At 43.7% G+C, this 26,482-nt stretch overlaps 1 protein-coding gene across 6 annotated transcripts in view; it reads left to right on the forward strand.

Moving 5' to 3' along the window:
- The window catches only part of sfswap (splicing factor SWAP), a 176,474-nt gene that overhangs the window by 18,890 nt on the left and 131,102 nt on the right, over nucleotides 1-26,482 (forward strand). For all 6 annotated transcript variants that reach the window (XR_009516562.1, XR_009516563.1, XM_059994587.1 and 3 more), the window contains 3 exons: nucleotides 7,272-7,381; nucleotides 8,263-8,398; nucleotides 25,642-25,876. Coding sequence is in view for 4 of the 6 variants with exons in the window: in XM_059994587.1 (XP_059850570.1) it covers nucleotides 7,272-7,381; nucleotides 8,263-8,398; nucleotides 25,642-25,876 (481 nt within the window). In the remaining 2 variants the exon portion in view is untranslated. The remainder of the gene's footprint in view (nucleotides 1-7,271; nucleotides 7,382-8,262; nucleotides 8,399-25,641; nucleotides 25,877-26,482) is intronic.

Genomic DNA, 26,482 nt, shown 5'->3' on the forward strand with positions numbered 1-26,482 from the left:
AATTAGTAACCTAATGGCTAACTAATCTCTTCTGCATACACAATATCCATATCCTTCCATTTTTCTCACATTCATGTGCCTATCTAAACACCTCTTAAAAGTTACTCGTGTCTCTACCTCAGCCCCAGGCAACACATTTCAGATGCCTATCACTCTGCCTTGCCCCTCTCCTTTAAACCGACCCCCCTCCCACCTTAAATGCATGCCCCCTGATATTGGACATTTTGCACCCTGGGGGGGTGGGGGGGGGGAAAGATGCTGTCTGTCTACTCTACCTGTGCTCTTCATAATTTTTATAAACCTTTATCAGATCTCCCCTCAGCCTCTGCAGCTCCAGAGAAAACAACCAAAGTTTATCCAACCTCTCGTGATAGCACACGCCCTCTAATCCAGGCAACATCCTGGTAAGCCTCTTCTGCGCTCTTTCCAAAGCCTCAGCTTCCTTCCCACATGTCAAGAAACAATTTGGCAACTGTCTGTCTTGAGTAAGAGAGTCTAAGCACTTTAATGTACTGTGATGGGACAATTGCCAAGTACCCTACCGTTAAAGTCTTGGGCTTGGAGTTGACCAGAAATTTGATTGGACAGCCACCAGTGGTTACAAGAGCAGGTTGGTTGTTGGTATTCTGCAATGAATGATACTGGTACTGGAAAATATTTCTGCTATGTATGTGGCAAAAATAAGGAGTGTGAAGGAATGCACTTGATGTGTCCCTATGAAACAAAATTATGAGGGGTATAGATAGGCTTTTTAGGCAAGCAGGCTTTTTCCACTAAGGTTGGGAGGGACTGCAACTAGAGGTCATGGGTTAAGGGTGAAAGGTGAAAAATTTAAGGGGTACATGAGGGAAACGTCTTCACTCAAAGGGTGGTGGGTGGTGAAAGTGTGGAAAGTGCTGCCAACACAAATGGTGCATGTGAACTCCATTTCAACGTTGAAGAGAAACTTGGACAGATACGTGGATGGCAGAGGTATGGAGGACTGTAGTCCCTGTGCAGATTGATGGGAGTTGGCAGCTAAAATGGCTTGGCATGCACTAGATGGGCCAAAGGGCCCACTTCTGTGCTGTACTTTTCTATGTTCTAAAGTGTCTGCCAAGGGGCACAGGTTGTTAACTGATGAACTAAAAACGGGAGTGTGGATTTAGCATGAGGAAAATGAGGTTTAGAAAATATGTTATACTGCTGTATCGAGGCAACTGTGTGCCCTTGTATATAAAATTGCATACAGGTAAGCATTAGAAAGGAATATAAAATGCTGACCAGTTCAAAACCAATGGAATATAAATGGAACTGAAAAGCTGTATTGGATGATGGTGAGACTGCACTGGAAATAAATCGTCTGTTATGTGACAATTGGTATGATGTTGGTGATCATGTTCTTTCTGTGACCATAATTGTTCTTGGCAAATTTTCTTTCTTACAGAAGCAGTTTGACTTTGCCTTCTTCTGGGCAGTGTCTTTACAAGGCAGGTGACCCTGGCCATTATCAATACTCTTCAGAAATTGTTTTTCTGTGTCAATGGTTGCATAACCAGGGCTTGTGATATGCACTAGCTGCTTGTACGATCATCCACCTCCTGCTCCCATGGCTTCAGGCTGCCCTGATTGGTGCTGGGGGGCAGATGGTGCTACACATTGCCCAAGGGGGACCTGTAGGCTAGCGGAGGGAAGGATTGCCTTGCATCTCTTTTTGTAGAGACGTATCTCCACCCTGCCACCCCAACCTGAAATAATGAATGCAATTTTAGCTCTTTACTTAACAAGAAATATTCTTCCACTGAAGATGGTGCAGAGAAAGTTGCTGGAATAAAAGGATTGAGCCATTTTGACTTGTACTGGAGCTTAGAGGAATAAGAAGTTATCTTTTTAGATGATAAGATTTGAGGTGACTCCACAGTACAACTGGTGAGAGATAATTTCCCTCCATGGGGGTTTCAGATAAATTGCCACCTATTTAAGCGGTAAGGAGGACCTACTTCACGCTGTCCTAACTCAATTGGTGATCCAAAAAGCAAACTGCAGATGTCACATTCTAATGCAAAAAAGCACTGAAATAGAATCAGATATTATTACTGAAGTGCCATGAAATTTGTTATTTATTGGCAATACAGTACTCTGCAAAAGAATTAGGCACATGTATAGAGTTGCAAGTAAAAGTTTGTGAACCCTTCATAACTACCTGGTTTTCTGTATTGAATACTCATAACAGTATTGAATTTCCTCCATTTGTAGGCAATTTCTCTTACTGTGGACTGATGAACACTTTGGGTCTTTAGAAATGCTTTTGTAGCTTTTTCCAGCTTCATGCATCTTTACAATTCTTCTAAGGTTCTCTGAAAGTTGTTTTGATCAAGGAATGGTGCACATAAACAGATCTTTCTTGAGAAGAGCAGGCTCTCTCAGTAACCTGACTTTGTCTTTTTTATAGGGCATGGCACCTCTACAACCCACACCTTCAATCTCATCTCATTGATTGGAACACCTGACTTCAAATAACTTTTGTAGAAGGCATTACCCCAGAGGGTCACATACTTCTTTGAACCTAGACTGTGATTGTTAAAATTGTGTACTTGGTAATGAGGAAAAGTATAATTATTTGCGAGTTATTAGTTTAGGAAGATTGTTTGTGTTTGTCTATTATTGTGACCTAGCTGAAGATCAGAGTGCATTTTATGAGTAATTAATATAGGAAATCAGGTAATTGCAAAGGGTTCAAAAACTTATTCTTGCAACTGTATAGCTAGGGTGCCTAAGGCTTTGACAGAGTACTGTATTTGTCAATGTGGAGTGGAGAGTGAGGTTGTAAATCTGGCAGGAGAAAAAATGTGGGGAATAGTGCGGGTGGGGTGCCATGTGGTGGGGGTTGGACAGGTGGCAGAGAAGGAGTGCTGGGGTGTGGGGGGGGGGGGGATAGTGTGGATACCAACGCATCCAGTCCTGAGACACCAGGCAGGATAATTTGATTCCATGCAATTGGTTTATTAATTATTACAGAATGCCTCTCTGGTGCTTCCCGCACTCTCCCCTCTTCATTCCCAATTTTCCAGCCATGATTCCTCTCTCCCTGCCCCCTTCTCACTCTCACTGTGCAACAGAGACCCAGATCAGAATCAGGTTTATCATCACACATTTGACAAGAAATGTTTTTTTTTGTGGCAGCAGTACAGTGCAATACATAAAATTACTACAGTTCTGTGCAAAAGTCTTAGGCACCCCAGCTGTATATATGTGCCTAAGACTTTTGCACAATATTGAATGTAAAGAATATTGTTACATAAAAAAACATTAAAAATAAGTATTGCAAAAAGAGCAAAATAATGTGGTAGTGTTCATTGACTTGAGAAATCTGATGGCAGAGGGCAAGAAGTTGTTTTTAAAATGTTAAGTGTGTGTCTTCAAGCTCTTGTATCTCCTTCCCGATGGTAAATGGGGGTTCTTTATGATGGATGCTGGCTTTTTGAGGCATCGCTTTTTGAAGATGTTCTCGATGCCTGGGAGGCTGGTTTCCATGATGGAGCTGGCTGAGCTGAGTTTACCTCCCTCTGCAGCTTTTCTAGATCCTGTGCACCTCCATAGCAGACAGTCATGTAACCAGTCAGAATGCTGTCCATGGGACTCAGTAAGTGCAGCAGCATCTGTTCACCAGAGGGGTAGATGTTTCAGACTGAGATCGTGCATTAGCACAAATCTGCCGAGCTCCATCAACAATATAATTTGTTTTTACTCTTAACTCGATCTGAGTCATTCAAGGCTGACAGAAAAAAAATGATATTTGAACTGAAAGTTGAGTGTGATGGGAAATACACAAGATAGTCAAGATGCATGCCAAAATCAGATAAACATGACGTTACTTTAATAACAGAGCAGGCAGAAAGCATTATATGGAATACTTCTGCAATCACACGCTTAAGGATCTGTACTGGAGATTCAATTAATCAGTACATTTTATCAGAATGTTGATCAGTTTGTTATGAGATTATGTAGTCTCACTTTTCTTCAAAGATGCAATATCAAGGAGTAACTTAGGAGATCAAGTAGGGAGTTTTCCCCTGGTAAAGTGCATTGGGCAAGAAAAAAAGACAGGAGGCCCTCTGTTGTGAACCACTATGGATGTTGTGTCCTAGCTATCTATGTTCAGTACACAAGCCAGGGCAATACAATATGGAGAGTAAGTTGTTGGCCATGTAACAAGCTCCCCCCTCCACGCAGCTGATGAACCCAAAGGAACACCAGAGACTGATACAGTTTGGTACCAGTGGTGTCACAGGAGTTGCCAGTCAGTGTTGAACTCAATGTAGGACTGCTTCAGGGACTCTGGGCTTTTTTTTCACAAGACCATCAGATATACAGTGGTGCTAGAAAGTTTGTGAACCCTGTAGGTTTTTCTATTTCTGCATAAATCTGACCCAAAATGTGATCAGATCTTCACACAAGTCCTAAAACTAGAGAGCCCAATTAAATAAATAACACAAAAGACATTATACTTGTCCATTTATTTATTAAGAAAAATGATCTAATATAACATATATTTGTTGGAAAGAGTATGTGAATCTTTCCTTTTAGTAATTGGTGTGACCCCCCTTGTATAGCAATAACTTCAGGCAAACATTTCCAGTAACTGTTGACCAGTCTTGCACATCTGTTTGGAGTTTTCCACAGAGAAAACTGCTGCAAAATACTTCCCTTGAGGCTTATTCCCATAGCCTTCCCCACAAGGCAGCAGAGGTTTGAGATCAGAGTTTTCCTTCTAGATGAACTGCCAAGCATAGCTGACAAGTTCCATTTGCCCAAAGCAACAGGTTTTAGAGCACCAGTTCCCTACCTTTGCTCCTTCTCCCGTCAGTAGAAGCATTTATCTGGGTTTAGTAGCTGAGGCACTTGCCATTTGGAGCATTTAATAGTAGCGGTAACTTATCTCCACTACCTCCCCGGTTATAACAAGAACATACAGATTATTCAGGAAAAAACACAAGATCGGCAACTGTATACACACGGTAGTGGAAAGTGGAACTCTTCTGAGAAATGGGTACTAGCTAACTCAGTTAATAACTTTGGGTTTAGTATTGTTGAACTAAGGGAAATTGTAGCCAAACTGGTTCTTTGGAGCCGAGATGCAGATAATCCCAAGACATCAATGAATAAAAGAAGGGGCTAAAGGGGTTCTCAACCTGAGTTCCAAGACCCCTTGGTTAATGGTAGGGTCCATGGCATAAAAGCAGTTTGGGAATCCCTGGGCTCGAGGGTTGACTAGTTTATTCTTTGTACAGTCAGTGGCCACTTTATTATGTATAAGGGTGGAACCTGTTGTGGTCGTCTTCTATTGCACTTCAAGGTTCGACATTTTGGGCATTCAGACGTGCTCTTCTGCACTCCACTGTTGGAGCGTATGGTTATTTAAGTTACTGTCGCCTTCCTGTCAGCTTGAACCAGCCTGGCTGTTCTCCTCTGACCTCTCATTAACAAGACTCTTTCACCCACAGAACTGCTGCTCACTTTTTTTTGTTTGTCGCACCGTTGACTATTAACTCTAGACACTGTTGTGTGTGAAAATCCCAGGAGATCAGCAGTTTCTGAGATACTCAAACTACCCCATCTGGCACCAACAATCAATCGTTCCATGGTCAATGTAACTTGGATCACATTTCTTCCCCATTTTGAATTTCTTGACCATGTCTACATGCTTTTATGTATTGAGTTGCTGTCACATGATTGGCTGATTGGATATTTTAATTAACAAGCGGGTGTACCTAATAAATTGGCTACTGGCTGTATGTTCCAGAATGTGGATTTGTGTATTGCTACCTTTGTTTTAGAAAGGCACGTGGATGACAGAAAAATGGAGGTCTATGTGGGAGGGCCGAGTTAGATTTATCTTGGGCTAGGTTAAAAGGCCAGCACAACTGTTGGCTGAAAGGCCTGTTGTTGGATTCAATTGTTTAATTATCTGCGTGTATTTGAGATAGCCTTTATATAGATAAACAGTTTATTATGCCTCTAGTGGCCTTCCAAAGTATAATTCTGGAAACTTCGTAGCTGCTTTGTTCTGAAGGAATATTTTCTCATCGGCTGATTTTATTGCAGTATTTGGGCTTTGGTTTCCTACTACTGTCCAAAGATGTACCAGTTGGTAGGTTAACTGCATGATTAGGGTCGGGTTAAATCAGTGGGTTGCCTGGAGGTGCAACTTGAATGGCCTACTCTGTGCTTTATCCCTTTAAATAAATAAATAAAATTTGAGTATTTTCTAATTGGATTATTCTTGCCTAGGGAATTTTACTTACCTCTGTGGTATAAAGGTAACTGCGTTGTGCCAGCCATCATTTTTTTCTTTAGCTTTTCTTCAAAGTAATAAGACCCCTATCACTGTCCTGTTTCTGTTTTCTTTGTTGTATTAATTCTTGATAAACAGTCTTTAAGTGACAAGTTTCATGCCTTGTCTTTGACTTCTGAGATTCGGAATACTCTAGAATCCTAGGTCTGTCTATCCTGTGCTATACAGTTCTATGTTTCAAGCAAATAAATCAGTGGACCTAACGTATGATGTCATAGTGTTTTGCAGGTTAGAGCAGGCCTTTTGACCCAGTGTTACTAATTACATGAGAAGCTGCGGTGTTTACTGATATGGATCGTAATGACTGATTACTTACTTACTGCCTGTTTAACCACTGACGTAAAAGTCCTCCATCTCTGGTGGTGTTCAGGGTTCCTTCATCGTGTCAATAGCTTGTTTTTCTCTACTGTCATCCACGCAAGTCCCGGGTAGGGAATACGGTCACACTCAAATGTCGAAGGATCGTTCATTGCTGTTCCTGTAACAGTTCTGTTTTACCAGTCAGTATTGTTATTCCTGAGCTGAACCCTCAAACCTGGTGGACCACTCTTAGTCTGACCTCTACCCTTTGACCTGTTTGGCATGGGTGACCCTACCAAGAGTCAAAGCATAAAGCCCTGACTCCAGCCAACATAGCTCTCTGTCATTAAAGCCTGTGAGCCTCCAAACCCAAAAACAAGGTTGTAGTTCTCTTGGAAGACTACTTATATGAGAAGCTGCAATATTTACTGATGTGGATCATTAATCCTGCTGCAGAATATATACTGGATGCATTGCGTGGGTTCCCAACCTGGGTTCCACATACCCCTTGTTTAATATATTGGTCCATGGCATAAAGAAGGTTGGAACACCTGCAGTTTAAAGGTTGTTTACACGACACAACAGTGAGTGTTTGCTGTGCATTACTGTTTACTGAAACATGTTCTAATTGTGACAGAATCTGTAACGGAATCTGGTGAAGAAGATGATGATGACAACGATGGCTCTTACCTCCATCCGAGTCTTTTTGCTTCCAAAAGTAACTCCAGACTGGAAGAGTTAACGAAGGTGAGTCACTGCGATCTTATCTGATGGCTCAACACACCTAAAATATAGTTGACTTTGACTCCGACTCCGTCTCTGTCTAATTGTTGTTAAGAATAATGCTAATGAATATCGCTAATGAATATCATACCTAGAGATTGGACTTGAGTTTGTTTGCAAAATAGTCAATATCTCCATGAAAGTGAGTCATAGATTGTGTTCACTGATCAATTCATGGGATAGAAGACAAAAAATTAGAACTGCATTTGTTTTTCTAGCGGGGAAATAGAACCAGAGGAAGATTAAGTTTGCTCTTGCAGAAAGTAAAGCATACAGTACTGTGCAAAAGTCTTAGTGACATATATAGCTAGATTGCCTAAGACTTTTGCACAGCACTGGATTTGCCAACGTGGAATGGAGAGCGAGTTTGTAATCAGGCGGGAGCGAAGGATGTTGGGGATCGAGACAGTAGAGCAGTACAATGGGGTTTGTGACAGGTGGGAGAGAAGGAGTGCCAAGGACAGTAGGCAGAGGGGAGCAAGGTATAGACACACCCAGCCCTGAGAACCCAGGTCATTTGATTCTAAACAATTGGTTTATTGATCATTATAGAATGTCTCTCTGGTGCTTTCCACTCCCTTCCCCTTTTCCCAACCATGATTTCCCTCTCCCTGCCTCAGTCCACAACAGAGACCCATATCAGAATCAGGTTTATCATCAGTCACATGTCATGAAATCTGTGTATTTTTTGTGGCAGCAGTACAGTGCAATACATAAAATACTGTACAAAAGTCTTGAGCACCCTAGCTGTGTTATGTGCTTAAAACTTTTGCACAATACTGTAGCTTTAGCACCAATGACTGGCCAGAGAACCAGGCCTAATGAAAGATCGAATTCTGTTTTAGCCTCTGAAGGTCATGGATCCAGACCATCCGCTTGCAGCTTTGGTTCGGAAGGTGCAAGCTGATGCCAAAAATGAGCAGAAGCAGCTGGAATCTAACAGCTCCGAGACAGTAGCGACTGTAGAAGGCACTTCAGATTGTAAGTATACAGATAAGCACTCGTAACTCAATACGTGCAAACAAAATCCGATGCCAGATTGAAAGCATGTTATGCATTAGCTCAGTGTCTGCTGATGTTTTTCATTCTTGGAGGTATGGTTGATGCTGGTTGTCCTTTAAGCAGGAGATATATATACTTTCTTTGTGAGGAGCATGCAGTGAAGGTACCTCCATATTAACCACAAGACCATGAGATGAGGGAGCTGAATTAGGTCATTTGGTCCATCAAGTCTGCTCCCCCATTTCATCATGGCTCATCCATTTTAGCCCTCTCAGCCCAACCTCCTGCCTTCTCGCCATCACCCTTCATGCCCCTGACTAATCAAGAATCTATCAACCTCTGCTTTAAGTATGCCCAATAACCTGGCCTCTGCAGCCATCTGTGGCAATGAATTCCACAGGTTCATTACTCTCCTGTTAAAGGAATTCCTCCCCATCTCTGTTCTAAATGGACGCTCTTCTTTTCTAATGCTGTACCCTCTGGTCCTCGACTTCCCCCACCATAGGAAACATCCTCTTCGCATCCACTCTATCTAGGCTTTTCAATATTTAGTAGGTTTCAATAAGATCCCCCTTCATTCTTCTGAATTCCAGTCGTATAGGCTCAGAGGCTCCTCACAAAGAAAGGTTGCAGATGCTGGAAATCCAAAGCAACACGCACAAAATGCTGGAGGAACTCAGCAGGTTATGCAGCACTTTTGGAAATGAATACACATTTGATGTTTTGGACCAAGATACTTCTTCAAGACTGAGAAGGGAGTGGATGCCAGAATATCATCATCTTAAAGGACACCGAACATTTAGTCCCCCAGCAGCAACATACCTCCAAGAATGAAAAACATCAGTTGGCGTGATACAGGGATTGAGCTAATATATGCCTATTGAACTGTAGGAACAGGGGGCTATTATGCTTGTTGCTTTGATAAAGGAGATCACAGCTAATCTGTGACCCTACATCTGTCTTTTTGTCTGTATCCCTTAATACATTTCATCAAATACGTTTTGGTGACAGAAGTTTAAAGGGATTAGCTTTATTTGTCACAGGTACATCGAAACATACAGTGAAATGTGTTTGCCTCAGATACCAATGGAGAATGTGCTGGCACAAGTGTTCAAAGTAAATTTTATTATCAAAGTACATACATGGCACAATATACAACCCTGAGATTAATCTTCCTGTGGGCATACTCTGCAAGTCTATAGAGTAGTAATTATAATGGGATCAGTGAAAGATCAACCAGAGTGCAGAAGACAACAAACCGTGCAAATGAAAATATAAATTGCAATAAATAGTGTGAGATCATGAGATAAAGAGTTCTTTAAAGTGAGATCATTGGTTGTGGGAACATCTCAATGGATGGTTAAGTGAGTGTAGTTACCCCCTTTTGTTCAAGAGCCTGATGGTTGAGGGGTAGTAACTGTTTTTGAACCTGGTGGTGTGAGTTCTGAGGCTCCTGATGGCAGCAGCGAGTAAAGAACATTGTCTGAGTGGAGGGAATTTCTGATGATGGATGTTGCTTTTCTACGGCATTGTTTCATGTAGGTGCACGGAATGATTGGGAGGGCTTTACCTGTGATGGTCTGGGCCGTATCCACTACTTTTTGTGAGATTTTCCATTCAAAGGCATTGGTACCACTATGCTTCTGAGGCCAGCACAGCATGCACACAACTTACTAACCCTACCCATTACTGTACGTCTTTGGAATGTGGGGGGAAACCAGAGCACCTGGAGGAACCTCATGGGGAGAACATACAGACAGACAACAGAAGGAATTGAACCCCAATTAGTGATTGGTGGCATTGTGAAGTGTTTCACTAACCTCTACACTATATGCTACCCCTGCCATGTTGGATAGTCTATGATGGATAGCGACTAAGATTTTTACCCAAAAGAATGAAAGGATATCTGTAGCGGCCACTTCTAATAAATCAATTGCCATTGCTCCGATCCCCACAGATTGTTATCCTTGTATGATGTGCCTTCCGATCACTCCAATGATAATGTTTCAAAAGTTGAAGAACTGTATTCGATCTTTTATCAGCAACAAGCAAGACATAGCCTTGAAGCAATGAAACTTAAGCATAATTCGATCTTAAGTGGTCAACAAAAGATATGAAATCCGTCGATCCGCAGCTCCAAACTCTCTAGGACAAAGCACGAATATGCGACTTACTCCCGTCGCTTTTACTACCCCCCCACTCATGTGACTAGTTACCATAATGCACAAAATAAACATGCAACACAGATGGAAAAGAGATGCATGGCTCTGAAAGATATCTGTTCAAGTTAGTATGGTCTGGAAGGGAAATTGAGGTGATGCTTTCACACAGCAAATGTGTCTGCCCTTTTTGGCTGTGAGACACCATGGATTTGGGGAACTGCAACATCGTCAGAAACTTTTGCAAAGTAATGTGTCATAATGTGTAGTCTGTGGTATGTTAATGGTGATAGTAATGGACATTTATTTGAATAGAGAGGATAGAGATGCTTTAATTTGTCTTGGCAGTTGTCAGTCAAATAAGGAGTGAAGAGGTTACTCAGGTGAAGCAGGACAGTAGCGTGGTTAGCGCAACGTTTTACAGTACCAGAGACCTGGGTTCAATTCCCACCGCTGTCTGTAGTGAGTTTGTGTGTTCTCCCTACTACCACATGGGTTTCCTCCCACAGTCCAAAGGTTGTGGTCATTGTATATTGTCCTGTGGTTAGGCTAAGGTTAAATTGGGGGTTGCTGGGCAGCGTGGCTCGAAGGGCCAGAATTGCCTAGTCTGTGCTGTATTTCAGTGAATAAGTAAATATTCAGCTGTTGTAATGCCACAGTAAATTTATGTCCAATCCATTTGATTGAAGGCCTGATATCTGCGAGTCCTCAAGCCTCGCAGGTGGTGGAGGCTGGAGGTGCCTGTCTTGAGGTTAGAGCAATGTCTGTGTGTGAGCGTGGCTGGGTTGGAGGAACAGGATTTGTTGTACTCGGTGCCCACGATGTGGCCTCCTCTGCAATAGTGAGAACTGATGCAAATTTGGTCATTGCTTCATCAAGCACCTCTGTGCTATCTGTCAAAAGCGGAACTTCTGAGTGGCCAACCATTTTAATTCCTATCCCATTCCTGTTGCAACAGTTGGTTTGTGGCCTTTTTTTGCGCCAAGATGAGGCACCTTTAGGGTGGAGGAGCAACACCTTATATTCCATCTGGGTAGCCTCCAAACTGATGGCATGAACATCGATTTCTCCCCTTCTGGGAGCTTTGTTTCCCCTCTTCTTCTACTCCCCACCCCCCCCCCCCCCCCGGCCTCTAACCTCTTTTCAGCTGCCTGTCTCGTCCCATGGGTTCCCTCCTTCCCTTTCTCCAATGGTCGACTCTCTTCTCCTATTAGATTCCTTCCTCTCCAGTCCTTCACCTTTTCCACCACCTGCCTTCAGTTATCACTTTCTAGCTTGCCCTCCTTCCCCTCCCCCACCTTTTTATTCTGGCATCTTCTCCCTTCCTTTCCAGTTCTGAAAAATGGTCTCGGCTCGCAACGCCAGCTGTTCATTCATTTCTGTAGATGCTGCCTGACCTGCTGAATATCTCCAGCATTTTGTGTATGTTGTATTTCACTGTTGTTCTGTGAACATTGGTGCCGGCATGTGTGCTGGTACTTGGCAGGCTGTCCCCAGCACATCCTTAAGTTACCTTGGTTGTTAAAACGCAAACGGCGCACATTTAAATGTGCCCTTGTTGAATAAACTCGAACCTGAATTTGAGTCTCTATCTGTTGGGAAACGCAGGAGGTCAGTGAAAGATTCTGCAGTGCTTTGATTATATGAATTTGCTTATTGCCTTGCACTTGGTGACATGATTGTTATGTGATGCTTAAGAGGTTCAGTCCTGTTGATCACGTCTTGCTCAGTTGAGTACACGTTACTACTTGGGAGAAAAGCTATTGATCAAACTGAAGGTTGTTGGCTTTATATAATAGATGCTGAAAGCTCGACATCCACATAGACAACTTATTTGTGGTTTCTTTGTGACCTCCTTGGGGAGCGACACATGTAGACCCACTCAATATATTCCTTGCTTTTTCTATGGAAAGAAATGTTTAGCAGGAGTACATTATGCTAGTTATATATGCCAAACACAAAAGATTCTGCAGATGTTGGAAATTCAAAATAACACTCACAAAATGCTGGCAGAACTCAGCAGGTCAGGCAGTGTCTATAGAACTGAACAAACAGTTGTTGTTTTGGGCCAAGACCCTTCAAGACTGCAAAGGTAGGGGCAAGACGCCAGAGTAAAAAGGTGGGTGGAGGGTGAAGGAGGACAAGTTAGAAGGTGATAGGTGAAGCGAGGTGGAAGGGCTGGAGAACGACAAATCTGGCAGAAGAGGAGAGTGATCCTTGGTAGAAAGTGAAGGAAGGGGGCACCAGGGGGAGGTGATTGGCAGTTAAGAGGCCAGTGTGGGGGAATAAAAGAAGAGGGGAAGGAGAGGGAATTTTTTTTACTGTAAGGAGAAACTGACATTTTGGACTGAGACCTTTCATCAGATAAGCATTTTGTGTGTAGTTGACTATAGCTTAGATATAAATTTCTGTTCTACTAATGCTGTATATTTCAATAATATTTTGTAATGTTACCCTCCACTTAAGTTCTAGCAATCTTTTCTCAAAAACTTTGCCTTTTGGCTTCTAACTGCATTTGGTTCAGGGATGCAAGGTCATAAAGTTTGTGAATAGGCCAGTCAGTTTCTTGAGCTATTTCATCCATTCAACCATCCAGGATTTTGGCAGGCCTGATATTCCATATGTGTTAGTGGGGTGGAGATGCGTTTCTCCCAAGGAGGTATGAGGCACTCCTTCACTATACTAACCTGGAGGTCACCCTTGAGCAAGGTTTCGCAACTGCCTAGTCCCCTCCCCACCACAAACAGGGTGATGTGAAGCCATAGGAGCAGGTGATAGATGGTCATATGATCAGCTGGTGCATATCACAGTTCCTGTGATAGAACAAACGATATTCATTGTACACATCCTGTCTTGCCCCTTGATTCTCCTGCTTTCCAGATGCTAATATGACATTGACAGCAGGCACTTCTCCACTTCCCTCACCCACTCCAACCATAGTCCCTCCCTCAACTTACTTCAGTGCAATCCTGACTTTGTCATCGAATTCACAGACAAGGGCAGTGCCATTGAGGTCTGACACACTACCTTGCATAGGTCAAATGATAGCTCTGACCTACATCCTTATACCCACCATACCAAGACCTCGCGAACAAATACCAGGCCACTATCTTCCAGGCAATCACATTAAGAGGCCTCCCATCCACCATCTCTGACCTGATAGTGCCTATACAGCCAGATTCATGATCCACAAACAGGGCTGCCCTTCAATTCTGCCTGCTCCTAACTCACCGAGCATTTCATCATATCTTGGCTCTATCCTGTCTTTAACACAAGAGAATCTGCAGATGCAGGAAATCCAGAGCAACACACAAAATGTTGTAAGAACTCAGCAGGTCAGACAACATCAATGGAAGTGAATTTGCCTCATCGTTGAAATGTTCCCACATAACAATGGACTCTTTCAAATGCACCTCATCTCACGTTCTCGATATTTATTCACTTACTATTTCTTTCTTTTTCTATTTGTAGTTTGTTGTCCTTAGCACTCTGGTTGAATGCCAAAGTTAGGTAGTTTTTCATTGATTCTGTTATGTTCATTATTCTATAGATATACTGAGTATACCCAGAAGAAAATGAATCTCAGGATTGTTTTAATATAGATAATAAATTTACTTTGAACTTTGAATTTCAAACAGTTGATGTTTTGGGCTGAGACCCTTCATCAGAATTGAAAATGAAGAGGCAAGATGACAGAATAAAAAGGTGGGGAAAGGGAGCTGGCAAGCTGGATAGGTGAAGCTGGATGAGTGGGAAAGGTCGAGGGCCAGAGAAGAAGGAATCTGATAGGAGAGGAGAGTGGACCATAGGATAAAGGGAAGAAGTAGGGGACCCAAGAGGATCTATTAGGGAGGTGAGGAGAAGAGGTCAGAGGCCAGAGTGGGGAATAGAAGAAGAGGAAAGGGGAAGGGGGAAAATACTAGAAGGAAAATCCTGCCTCACCCTGTCCCTTCCGGACTCGCCCCTTGTCCCCTGCCCCGTCCCTTCTGGGCTCGCCCCTCATCCCCTGCCCCGTCCCTTCCGGACTTCATCTGGGATACCTCTCTAGACCTCCATGATTTTGACAGGTTCATCTCCCTGGTCTTAGTTGCCTTATTTGTATCATTCGTGTTCAGTCCTTGTATATCCCATTTATTATCCTGAAGATATGGACTCAAGGCCCAGCCAGTTCCCCTTCCACCTCTTTGGCAGAACTTGGTCTTGTGCAGAAAAACTTCCATTTTGATTTGTCACACTTACTACCATCGAAGACATAATCATGTAACATTCACTTGGGCCTGAGTCACAACTACCTTTTTGCTGGAAGAGTCTTTGTTCCAAATCTACCCTGGCACCTCATTCCACATCTGACTGATCGAACAGACAAGTGAAAGTGCATGTGGTCAATTTGTTTGATCTGTGATTTGTAATATAGATGATTATTTATAAAGCACTTGGGTCAGTATTTAATCTGTGAAATACAGTCAGCCCTCCTTATCCACGAGTTCTGCATGCGCGAATTCCACCAACCGCGAATCGAGAAAACCCGGAAGTGCTCTTCCAGCACTCGTTGCTCGAGCATTATTCACTTTGCATCTCGTTCGAATGCTACTTTGTTCCTGTGAAAAAATGGCTCCGAAAAAGCAACTATGTGGTCAAAGCAATTCCTCAAAGGCTAAGAGGGAACGTAAAGTGCTATCTCTCACTGAGAAAGTAGAAATCTTAGATCTTTTGAAAAGTGGCATGTTGCTTTCCGAAGTGGGCCATAAGGTCAGTAAGAACGAATCGAGCATTCGCACAATAAAGCAGAAAGAAGCTGAAATTCGTGGAAGTGTTAGTGCTGCCCCTACAACGGCAAAAGTGGTCTCTCTGGTTCATGATCAAGTGCTTGCGAAGACTGAGAAAGCATTAAGTGTGTGGATAGAGGACATGTCACAGAAGCAAATCCCTGTCGATGGCCATATTATCTGTGAAAAAGCACTGCTGTGATGGGGTTGATGGTTGATGAGAGCGAGAGAAAAGAGTTTAAGGCTAGTAAGGAATGACTGGCTGGCTATGTAAAGCACTACAGCCTCAAGAACGTAAAGATCACGGTCGTTCGCTGCTCGTGTTGTGAGCGAGGGGAACATGTACAGTTTTTTTTCTTGTCAATATTCCCTAAACAAGACAGTGTAACAACTATTTACATAACATTTCCATTGTATTAGATGTTATAAGTTCTGTAATCTAGAGATGATTAAAAGTTTTACTCGTCATTTGATCATTGTTTGCCTTGCAATTGTATTAGGTATTGTAAGTAATCTAGAGATGATTTAAAGTATACGGGAGGATGTGCATGGGTTATATGCAAATACTATGCCATTTTATATAAGGGACTTGAGCATCCATGTATCTTGGTATCTGCGGGAGGTCCCAGAACCAATCCTTCGTGGATAAGGAGGGCTGACTTTATAGTTAATTAACTGTGTTAGTGTCATGTGAAGGTAAACTTGAAGGCAGTTGTTGCATGGAGTTTGGACTCTGCATGCACTCTTCTCATTGCCACCATCATTGAGGAGATACAGGAACCTGCACATACACACTCAACATTTTAGGACCAGCTTCTTCCCCTCCACCTTCAGATTTCTGAATTTTTATTGGGAAAAAAGCTGTAGAAAGTTGTGAACATAGCCAGCTCCATCGTGGGCACGATCCTCCCCAGCACTAAGGATGCCATCAAAAGGTGATGCCTCAAAAAGGCGACATCCATCATTACGGACCCCCATCACCCAGGACATGTCCTCTTATTGTTACCCTCAGGGAGGAGGTGGAGGAGCCTGAAGACACACACTCAATGTTTTAGGATATATATAATATTTCTTATTTTAACTTGTAATTTTTTATACATACTGCTGCCGCAAAACTACATATTTCATGATGTATGCCAGTGATAGCTAAACCTGATTCTGTTTCCCTACTGGGTGTGAAGGGAGTCTTAAAAATCAAAGAAAACTGCCGATCTAAAATAAAAACAGAAAGTGCTAGAAAAACTCAGTCAGGGGGCACTTGTGGGAAGAGACAGAACCAAGGTTCAAGTCAAAGATTATTTGTCACACTTGTTTGTCTTGTTAGCTTGTGATCGAGAGTGCATGAAAAACACTAGAACTGCAGTGAAAATGAGGCAGCTGCACATAGGGGAGAATAAATTAGTTCCATGATGACTTGCATGATTATCAAGTCCACAAATCACCATTGAAACCTGGCAATTGTAGTACTGTTCCAAAGTCTTAGCTACACATATCTGTAGCTGGGTGCCGAAGACTTTTCAACAGTACTGTATTTGTTAACGTGGAGCAGAGAGAGTTTGTAAGTCTCACAGGAGTGAAGGATGTTGGGAATGATGAGGGTGGAGTGCCATGGGAGGGGAGAGGAGTGCTGGGGTAGGGAGGGTTGACATGAATGCAGGCACACCCAGGCCTAAGACAACAAGCAAGGTCATTTGACTCCAAACAGTTGGTTTATTGATCAATACCTGCACCCTCCCCTCTCCCTTCCCCTTTTCCCATCCATGATTCCTCTCTCCCTGCCCCCTTCCCACTCTCAGTCCACAACAGAGACCCAGATCAGAATCAGGTTTATCATCACCCACACACACAAATTATTTTTGTAGCAGCAGCATAGTGCAATACATAAAATTACCACAGTACTGTGCAAAAGTCTTCACCTTAGCTATATATATGTGCCCAAGACTTTTGAACTGTACGATTAGGGGGTAGAATGGTGTTGAGACTCAAAGAACCTTATTATTAAAACTGTGTGTGTCCAGGCCTCTACTGTTGAGACTCAAAGAACCAGTTATTTTCCATCACAACATTTAGCGCTGCAGAGCAGGGTCTCATAGGTTTTGGCTGGACACAAGCACAGGGGATAATGTTCTGGAATAAGGGAAGGAAAGCCAGTGCAGGCACCCAGGATAAGATCCCTGGGTGGGCTGATGAAAGGGAGGGATTTGAGAGTCTGGCCAGCATGCTGGCAGACCACGGAAAACCAGTGGACTGGTCTGAGCAGTTAGAGCCCCGTGGAGAGAAGCTGGGCCATCATGTGGTCTCCCTCCTGAAGGAATCAGGGTTCCCCAAAGCCAAGGGGAGTCCAAGGGGTGCCTCCTGGTTGTTTGCGTCCCTGCTGAGACGCCAGGTTAGAATTACTGATCACCTGCAGCACTTGTGTGGTCAGGAGGGCAGGGAAATTGAAGACCTCATTCAGCGTTGTTGCATGCTGAAGGAAGCAGCACAGGCTGCCCAGGCCCGAGCCAATGACCTTGAAGTTAGGGGAACTGAACTTGCCTGTCGCCTCATAAAACTTCAGCAGGCCAGGGCAGCCCATCGGTCTGGCTGGCAGCTGGACCCATTAAAGATTGGAGCCTTTGTCCAGTGCGGCGACAAGCTGGACGCATGGCTGGGGGATGGGGACATCTGGCTGGATAGTGACGATGAGGGGGTGCCCGAGGAACCAAGGTCCCACAACCACCCTTCCCCCTTCTCACCCGAGCTCCAACATGCCCAACCCATCACCACGCTGTCCCAGGTTCACCACAGAGAGGAAGGGAACGAGGGGGAGACAGCCGGACCTTCCCCAGTCACTCCCGAGACCACGGAGACCCGGGACTTCTCCCCCAAAGTGCTGACCCAGTTGGCGGATCGCTACCGCCAACGACCAGGCGAGCACCTGGCTGCCCCAGCTGTGAGACGAGGCGGGGGGCCCAACCTCAACCTCTCCCATCAGGAGGCAAGCACCCTGGGAAGCCTCTCTGACCAACAGAGCATAAACAATGCGCTGTGGGTGCCACAAGCAGAAATCCGCGACGGCACAACCCTGTGGGATCGGGTAGTGACCGCGGTACGAGCTCGTTATCCCACACTTCTGGTGTGGGATCTACACGGGCGCCCGCAATGGGGTACGGTCAGGGAATGGGCACTGGTCAACGGCATCTATCAAGGTGCCTGCGACCGTAACTTCCTTGAAAACACACGAGTGACCGGTGCCCTAGCGGGATACTTGGTCACTACCACACGCCCCGATCTGAAGTCGGTAATCCTGCCCCTCATGGCACCAGCCAGCGGTAGGACCGTATGAGATGCCATCACTCTCCTGGAGGGATTAGAATATATGCAGAGGGGGGCACCTACGTAGGTCCACAAGACGGAGACAAGGGCCCTAGACACTGTCCCTCTCAGGTATACACGCAGGCAGCTGTACACGGACCTGCTGTGTGCAGGGGTGGATTGTAACCAGATAGATGGCATCCCCACCCCCAACCTATATGCCCTGTGGAAGGAGCATTGCAGGGGGAAGACTACTTACAAAAAGACCACCCACACCGAGCCACCCTCCACGCCTCGCCTGCCTGAAACTGTCTCGAAGCAGAACTCAGACAGCTCGTCAGGCAGGAAATGTCCCGCTTCCACCAGCAAAGTGCCTCACCCCCGGCGTGGCAGCCCTCTTCCCCCCTCCCATAGGATGAAGGCCAGGACCCCCGGTGCATTTGCTCTCTCGCCCTGTCCCGCCCGGGGTACCTGAGGCCACATATACCCGTCGCAGTACACTGGGGAAAGGGAAGCACACAGAGGTGGACGGCGCTTGTCGACACAGGTGCCCAGTACACGATAATCCCAGGCAATCCTGCCTTATGGAGGGGTACGGACATGCAGATAGAGGGATTGGGGGGCTCCCTGTTACCAGATAGGAAGGTCACCCTTTGCCTAGCCATAGGCAACCATTCCCCCAGACGTGTACAAGTCCTTATTGCCTCCTCCCCGGAATGTATCCTCGGGATCAATGTTTTAAAGGGACAATCACTTGAAACAAACGGGCAAGTTCACCTTCGGCATTGCGCGAGCCACTATTGTCGTTGGGGCGGCTAAGTGGGAGCCAATTGTTATTCCCCCTCCCTCTAAGATCATCTGTAACAGTCAGTACAGAGTGCCGGGGGGTGGCACCAAGAAATCACAGACTCCATTCAAGCCCTGTTACAGGAGGGAATTATTAGAACTGCTGCCTCGCCTTTCAATAGCCCCATTTGGCCCGTCCGTAAGAGGAACGGCTCCTGGCAGATGACCGTTGATTATAGGCAATTGAACAAGTCTGCACCCCCCCTCGCCACCGCTGTACTTGACATTGTCACCCTTATTGAAGACATCGCAGGCCGTCCCCATAAACCCTGCTCACAGTGCCAAATGTTGTGATGGAAAATAACTGGTTCTTTGGGTCTCAACAGTAGAGGCCTGGACACACACAGTTTTAATAATAAGGAATTTATTATTAAAGGGGAAGTCGGGTCAACACAAGCAACTACAATACGCAGAAAGCGGTTTGGGGACAGGGTACGGTTACACATACAAAGAACAAGGGAAAAGCACTACGACAGCTATCCCCCTTGACCTTGGATAGCTGTGGCTCCCTTACCAGGACAAACGATAGACCTTCCCAAGCATAAATCAATACACTTACCTCCAGTGTGGTGGTGTGCAAGCGAGGGTTAGCCAAGGGCAAGTCTCACCTTTTAAAGCATGGGGCTGGGCGAGATAATCCAATTAAGGTGACCAATAATTTAGGTGTGCATTGATTAGTTGGGGGGGACCAAATGTTGATTGGCATGTGGTGTGTCCTCCGACCAGCCAGGTGGCAGTGCATCTGTCACGTGGCCGGTATCTCTGGATACAAATGGCTAACCTTGTCTATATTTAAGGATAGTGGCTGAGTGAGCTATTGTCACCAGAATTCACATTACAGAATTCTGTCTTTGTTATTTGAAATTGAGAGAAATTTTCTGTAAGTAAAACATCAGAATCAGGTTTAATATCACAGGCATATGTCGTGAAATTTTTGTTTTGTGGTGGCAGCAGTACATTGCAATACAAAATAATAAAAACTATAAGTTACAATAAAATATATATAAGAATTAAATTAAGAAAGTAGTGCAAAAAGAGAGGAAAAAATATTGAAGTCTTGTTTATAGGTTCATGAACCATTCAGAAATCTGTTCACGGAGGCTGTCATCCTGAAACGTTGAGTGTGTGTCTTCAGTTTTGTGTACCTCCTCCTCAAGGTTATGTCCTCAGTCATGAGGGTCCTTAATGATGGATGCCACCTTCCTGAAGCATAACCAAATAAATGAGATAGTGTCACAAATCCATTATAATCGTCAACTACAGAGCTGCAGAAAATTGTAAACTCAGCCAGCTCCATCATGGGCACAGACCTCTCCAGCATTGAGGATACCTTCAAAAGGTGATGCCTCAAGGCGGCATTCATCATTAAAGACCCTGACTGTCCAGGGTATACCCTCTTCCCATTGTTGCTATCATGGAGGAGATACAGAAGCTTGAAGATTTTAGGAACAGCCTTCCCCTCTTCCATCAGATTTCTGAAGGGTCCTTGAATCCATAAACAATACCTCACTTTTTACACTATTTTTGTATTCCTATTATAAATTAAAAGTAATTTTTTATGTATTGCACTATACTACTGCCACAAACCAACAAATTTCATGACATTGTGTATAATGTCAGTGATAATAAGCCTGATTCTGATTCTAAAACTTGGCATTTCAAGTTTTGAGGCCAGCTTGATTTTAGTTGATGGTATTTATGGAATGATAAGATCGATATGGCACAGAAAGAAACCATTCAGCCATTTCTGTTGTTATGTGCCATTAGATATCCATGCATGACCTTCCATGCGTCCATCTCTCTCATTCTCAGTTCCCAAGTCCTGCTCTAAGGCTATTGTTAATAATTAAACTATCAAGTTTTATTTAGAGTCCTACTGGCATGTTGGATTGGTATTGAACTGTATAATTACCAACCACTTACTGTATTTGTTCACTTACCTTTTCAACCATTAGACATTGGAGCAGATTTAGGCCATTTGACCCATCAAGTCTGCTCTGCTATTTCATCATGGCTGATTTGTTATCCCTCTCAACCCCATTTTCCTATCTTCTCAGTGTAACTGTTGACACCCATATCAATCAAGAACCTGTCACCATCCATTTTAAATATACCCAACAACTTGGTCTTCACACCTGCAGTAATAAATTCCACAGATTCATCACCCTCTGGATAAAGAAATTGCTCTTCATCTTTGTTCTAAAGCAAGGGTTCCCAACTTGGGATCCACAGACCACTTGGTTAGTGTTATTGGTTCATGACATAAAGGTTGGGAACCCTTGTTCTAAAGGGATGTCCTTCTATTTTGAGCCTGTCCCTCTGGTCTTAGACTCCCCCCATAATAGGAAATATCCTCTCCACATCCACTGTATTTAGGCCTTTTAATATTCAGTGGGTTTCAATGAAATAATTCCATCCCCACCCAATTCTTCTAAACTCTAGCAACTACAGGCCCAGCGCCATCAAATGATGCTCCTCACACATTAACCATTTAATTCTTGGGATCACTCTCCTGACTCTTGCCAATACCAGCACATCCTTTCTTAGAAAAGTGTACCAAAACTGTTCACAATACTCTTAAATGTGGTCTGACAAATGCCTTATGAAGCCTCAGCATTACATCCTTTTTATATTTTAGTTCTCTCGATATGAATGCTAGCATTGCATTTCCCTTCCTCACTATCATTTATTAATTATCATCAAGGTCACCGAGATCTCTCTTTACTTCGGAGCCCTACAATTCTCATTAGATAATTTAATGGATAATTTCACACTTGCCTACATTATTCTCAGTTTGGCACATCTTTGCCTCCTCACTTAGCACACCCAAATTCCTTTGTGGCATTTTTTTGTGTCCTTGCAATTCAATTTTCTACTATTCTTTGTGTCATCAGCAAACTTAGCAAGCATTTCTTAAATGCTTTTATCTCAGTGATTTATAATAACTTGTAAAGAGTTGGGGCTCCCATTTCGAGCCTGTGGTGCATTTATTACAGCTCGCCAACCAGAGGAAAAAATGACTTATCCCTATTGCCTTTTTAGATCTCTGTCTCCACCGGTACATTATCTTCCCCACCATTACTTTTATTTTGTGATCTCTGATGCCTTCTCTAAATCTAGGTGTTGTACATCCATTGTTTCCTCATTAAATAGAGGACTGGTAAATAAAAGCAATAGTGAAATGTTGAGAATCAGAATCAGGTTTAATATCGCAGGTATGAGTCATGAAATTTGTTAACTTTGCAGCAGCAGTACAATGCATCCATGATAATATAGAAAAAACTATGAATTACAATTTGTGTGTAAGTAAGTATGTAAATTATTCCAGAATTGAAAGGCTTGTCATGTGAGGAGCGTTTGATGGAACTGGGCCTCTACTCACTGGAATTCAGAAGAATAAGAGGTGGCCTCATTGAAATCTTTTGAATGGTGAAAGTGTGATAGAGTGGATGTGGAGAGGATGTTTCCTATGGTGGATGAGTCTAAGACCAGAGACACAGCACAGAGGGGCGTTCATTTAGATCAGAGATGAGGAATTTCTTTAGCCAGAAAGTGGTGTGTCTGTGGAATTTGTTGCCACAAGTATATTTAAGACAGAGGTTGATAGATTCTTGATTAGTCAGGGCATGAAGGGATACGAGGAGAAGGCTGGAGATTAGAGTTGAGAGGGAAATGCATCAGCCATGATGAAATGATGGAGCAGACTTGATGGGCCAAATGGTTTAATTCTGCTCCTATATCTTATGGTCTTCACTGCCAGCACGTATACTGCTTTGTCACTACACTTCCATCATTGGACTTCCCATTGTAATGCAGCCAACACTTTCATTTAAGTAGATATTCTTGAGGCGCCACTTTAGCAGCATGGGCAGTCAGAATTTGGAGTTCACTTCTGGCCAAGTCTGTAAGGAGTTTATATTGTCTCTCTGTGACCGCTTGGGTTTCCTCCGGGTGCTCCGGTTTCCTCACAAGATCCAAAGATGGTGTGATCTGACATTTTTACGGACAGTAGCCACTAGCATTTTTAATGGTGCAGAAAACAAAAAATGTCCAATGAGTGGCAGTTCTGTGGGTAAAAATGTGGGAGAATGACAGAAGTCAGAGGAGAATGGCCAGACTGGTTCAAGGTGACAGTAACAAATAATCAGGTATTACGACAGTGGTGTGCAGAGGAGCATCTCTGAATACACAACACGTTGATTCTTGAATTGGATAGGCTACAACAGCAGAAGATCACAGCAGGTTCGACTTCTGTACCTAATAAAGCGGCCACTGAATGTAGATTCTCCTTTTCTGTGACTGAGGAGACAGCAGACAGTGGATTGGATTCATTGCCTTGATTAAGTTAATATTGAGGATGGATATGTTGCAAGCTAAAATTAATGGGGGCATTCTACTGGAGGAATTGGAGAAAGGTCATCAAGTTGAGTTAGGAGTGAAATGTCCTCATCACAACCAGATGATAAAGTTAACAAATCCCGGTATAATTAATAATTACTTAAGAATGGAGGTGGCAGGGTGGAGATACGTCTCTACCAAAAGAGGTGTAATGCACACCTTCCTCTGCTAGCCTGCAGGTCACTCTTGGACAAGTTGTAGCACCTGCTTAACCCCCGGATCATGGTCATGTGAAGCCGTGGGAGCAGGTCAAAAGGGCAGCTGGTGCTTATTACAAGTCCTGGATATGTAACCACCGACACCAAGCAGAAAATCTCTGAAGAGTTTTGATAATGGCTGGTGGGGGTGGGGGAGGGTTACCTGTCTTGTAAAGACACTGCCCAGAAGAAGGCAATGGCAAACCACTTCTGTAGAAAACTTTGCCAAGAACAATCATGGACATGGAAAGAACATGATCACCCACATCATATGACACAGCATGTAACAAACAGACACACTTAAAAATGGAAGTGAGAGAAATCCATCAACAAGTAGTTCGGCCAACAATAGTGTCTGCAGTGCAATTCATTTAAACCCAAAAACTTGAGTGAAACTGCATTCAAGCATAATTATTATTAGCGTGGAACAATATTAGCACTTTGGTGTTGGTGCTTTGTTGAGTTTGGCAATGAAGCTTGAGTTTGTGTAGCTGCTCTAGTCTGTGTGTGTGGGGCGGCTGCAGACTCTCACAGTGGGGACAGGGGAGTTATCTTGTTTCTGTCGGCACGGCAGCTGTTGCTTTCCACTTGTGTTGAGTGGTCTCCAGGTACACATGATGCTGATCTTCTAAGTTGATGTGAGCAAGTTTGGTAGTTGGCACTTCAGTAGTTAATCAGTATTGATGAAGTCGTGTAATTTAGTATCAATTATTTCAAAGCTGCGTTGAATACTGATAAATGCAGATGTGGTTTGTCAAGTGTGATTTGCTTAATTAAGTTTTCGGGTATTTTTGATAGAATCCAGTTAAACTCTATTTTGACAGCAATTACTTTTCTATCTGTTCTAATAGGAATTGCAACCGTTTAGCATTGCAATGTGATAAACATGAATGTGATTTCATACAACCCTGGTTGCATTTTTGAAGAAGTACTCGTCAGCTGTTCTAGTAAAAGGGCTGCTATGAACATAAGTGAAACTTGTTGTCGGTCTGTGTCCTTTTCTGCCATGATGAGGCCACTCTCAGATTGGAGGAGCATATTCCATCTAGGTGGCCTCCAACCTGATGGCTTGAACAATGATTTTTCCAATTTCCCCACTCTGGCCTCTTACCTCTTCCACTCATCTGCATGTCGCCTCCCCTTGTGCCCCTCCCTGTTCCCTTTGTCCCATGGTCCACTCTACTCTCCTACCGGATTTCTTTTTCTCCAGCCCTTTGCCTTTCCACCTATCACCTTCCAGCTTCTTACATCATTTTCCCTCTCCCACCCACCTATCACCTTGTCCTCCTTCCCCTCCCTCCTCCATATTCTGGCATCTTTCCCCTTTCTTTCTAGTTCTGATGAAGTGTTTTGGTCCGAAATACCAACTATTTATTAATTTGTTTAGGTGCTGCTTGACCTGTTAAGTTTCTCCAACATTTTGTGTGTGCTACTCCAGATTTCCAACTTCTGTAGAATCTCTTGTGTTTATAAGTGAAAACTGACAATTTCATAATAGCTTTTTTGAAAGATGGTAAAAGTAATCAGACAGCAGTCTTCATTATATGATTTTTCTCTTACAGCGTCAGTGACAACCATGTATTATGGATATTACATGATGCCTGATGGTACATATTGCCTCACACCACCACCACCCGGAATAGATGCTGCTGCTTATTATAGCAGCTTACCTTCAGAGATGGCTACACCAACTACGGCAGGGGCATCGGCAACTTCAGCATCTGCAACCACACCACCACCACCTCCGGAAGGGGATAGCAATAATATTCAGGGCACTTCTACCGCAACCACAATCAGGTGAGATATTTTAACTTCAACATTTAGCTCCCTTGGTTTTAAAACTATGTAGAAAGGGGTAGCACAGTAGCGTAGTGGTTAGCAGAAACGTTTTACAGTACCAGCGACCCAGGTTCAATCCTAGCCACTGCCTATAAGGAGTTTGTACATTCTCCCTGTAACCACATAGGTTTCCTCCCACAGTTCAGCGAGGTACGGTTTAATGTTAATTGATTGTTGTAAATCGACCCTTGGTTAGGCCGGGCTTAAATTGGGAATTGTTGGGTGACGTGTCTTGAAGGGCCTGTTCCCTGCTGTATCTCAATAAATAACTAATTTACCAGTGGCTTCTTTTGCAGTTCTGGGCAGATTGGGCAATGTAATTATAGTACCATTGCAGAGTAGTGGTTAGTCCGACGCTATTGTAGCTCAGAGCATTGGAATTCAGAGTTCAATTCCTTTATGTTCTCCCTGTGAGTGCTTGGGTTGCTTCCGGGTGCTCAGGTTTCCTCCCACAGTCTAAAGATGTACCAGTTAATTGGTCATTGTAAATTTTTTTGTGATTAGGCTAGGGGTTAAACAGGCAAGTTGCTGGGTGGCACGGCTTGATAGGCGGAATAGCCTGTT

The sequence above is a fragment of the Hypanus sabinus genome, chromosome 18, assembly GCF_030144855.1.
Source record: "Hypanus sabinus isolate sHypSab1 chromosome 18, sHypSab1.hap1, whole genome shotgun sequence".
NCBI lineage: Eukaryota > Metazoa > Chordata > Chondrichthyes > Myliobatiformes > Dasyatidae > Hypanus > Hypanus sabinus.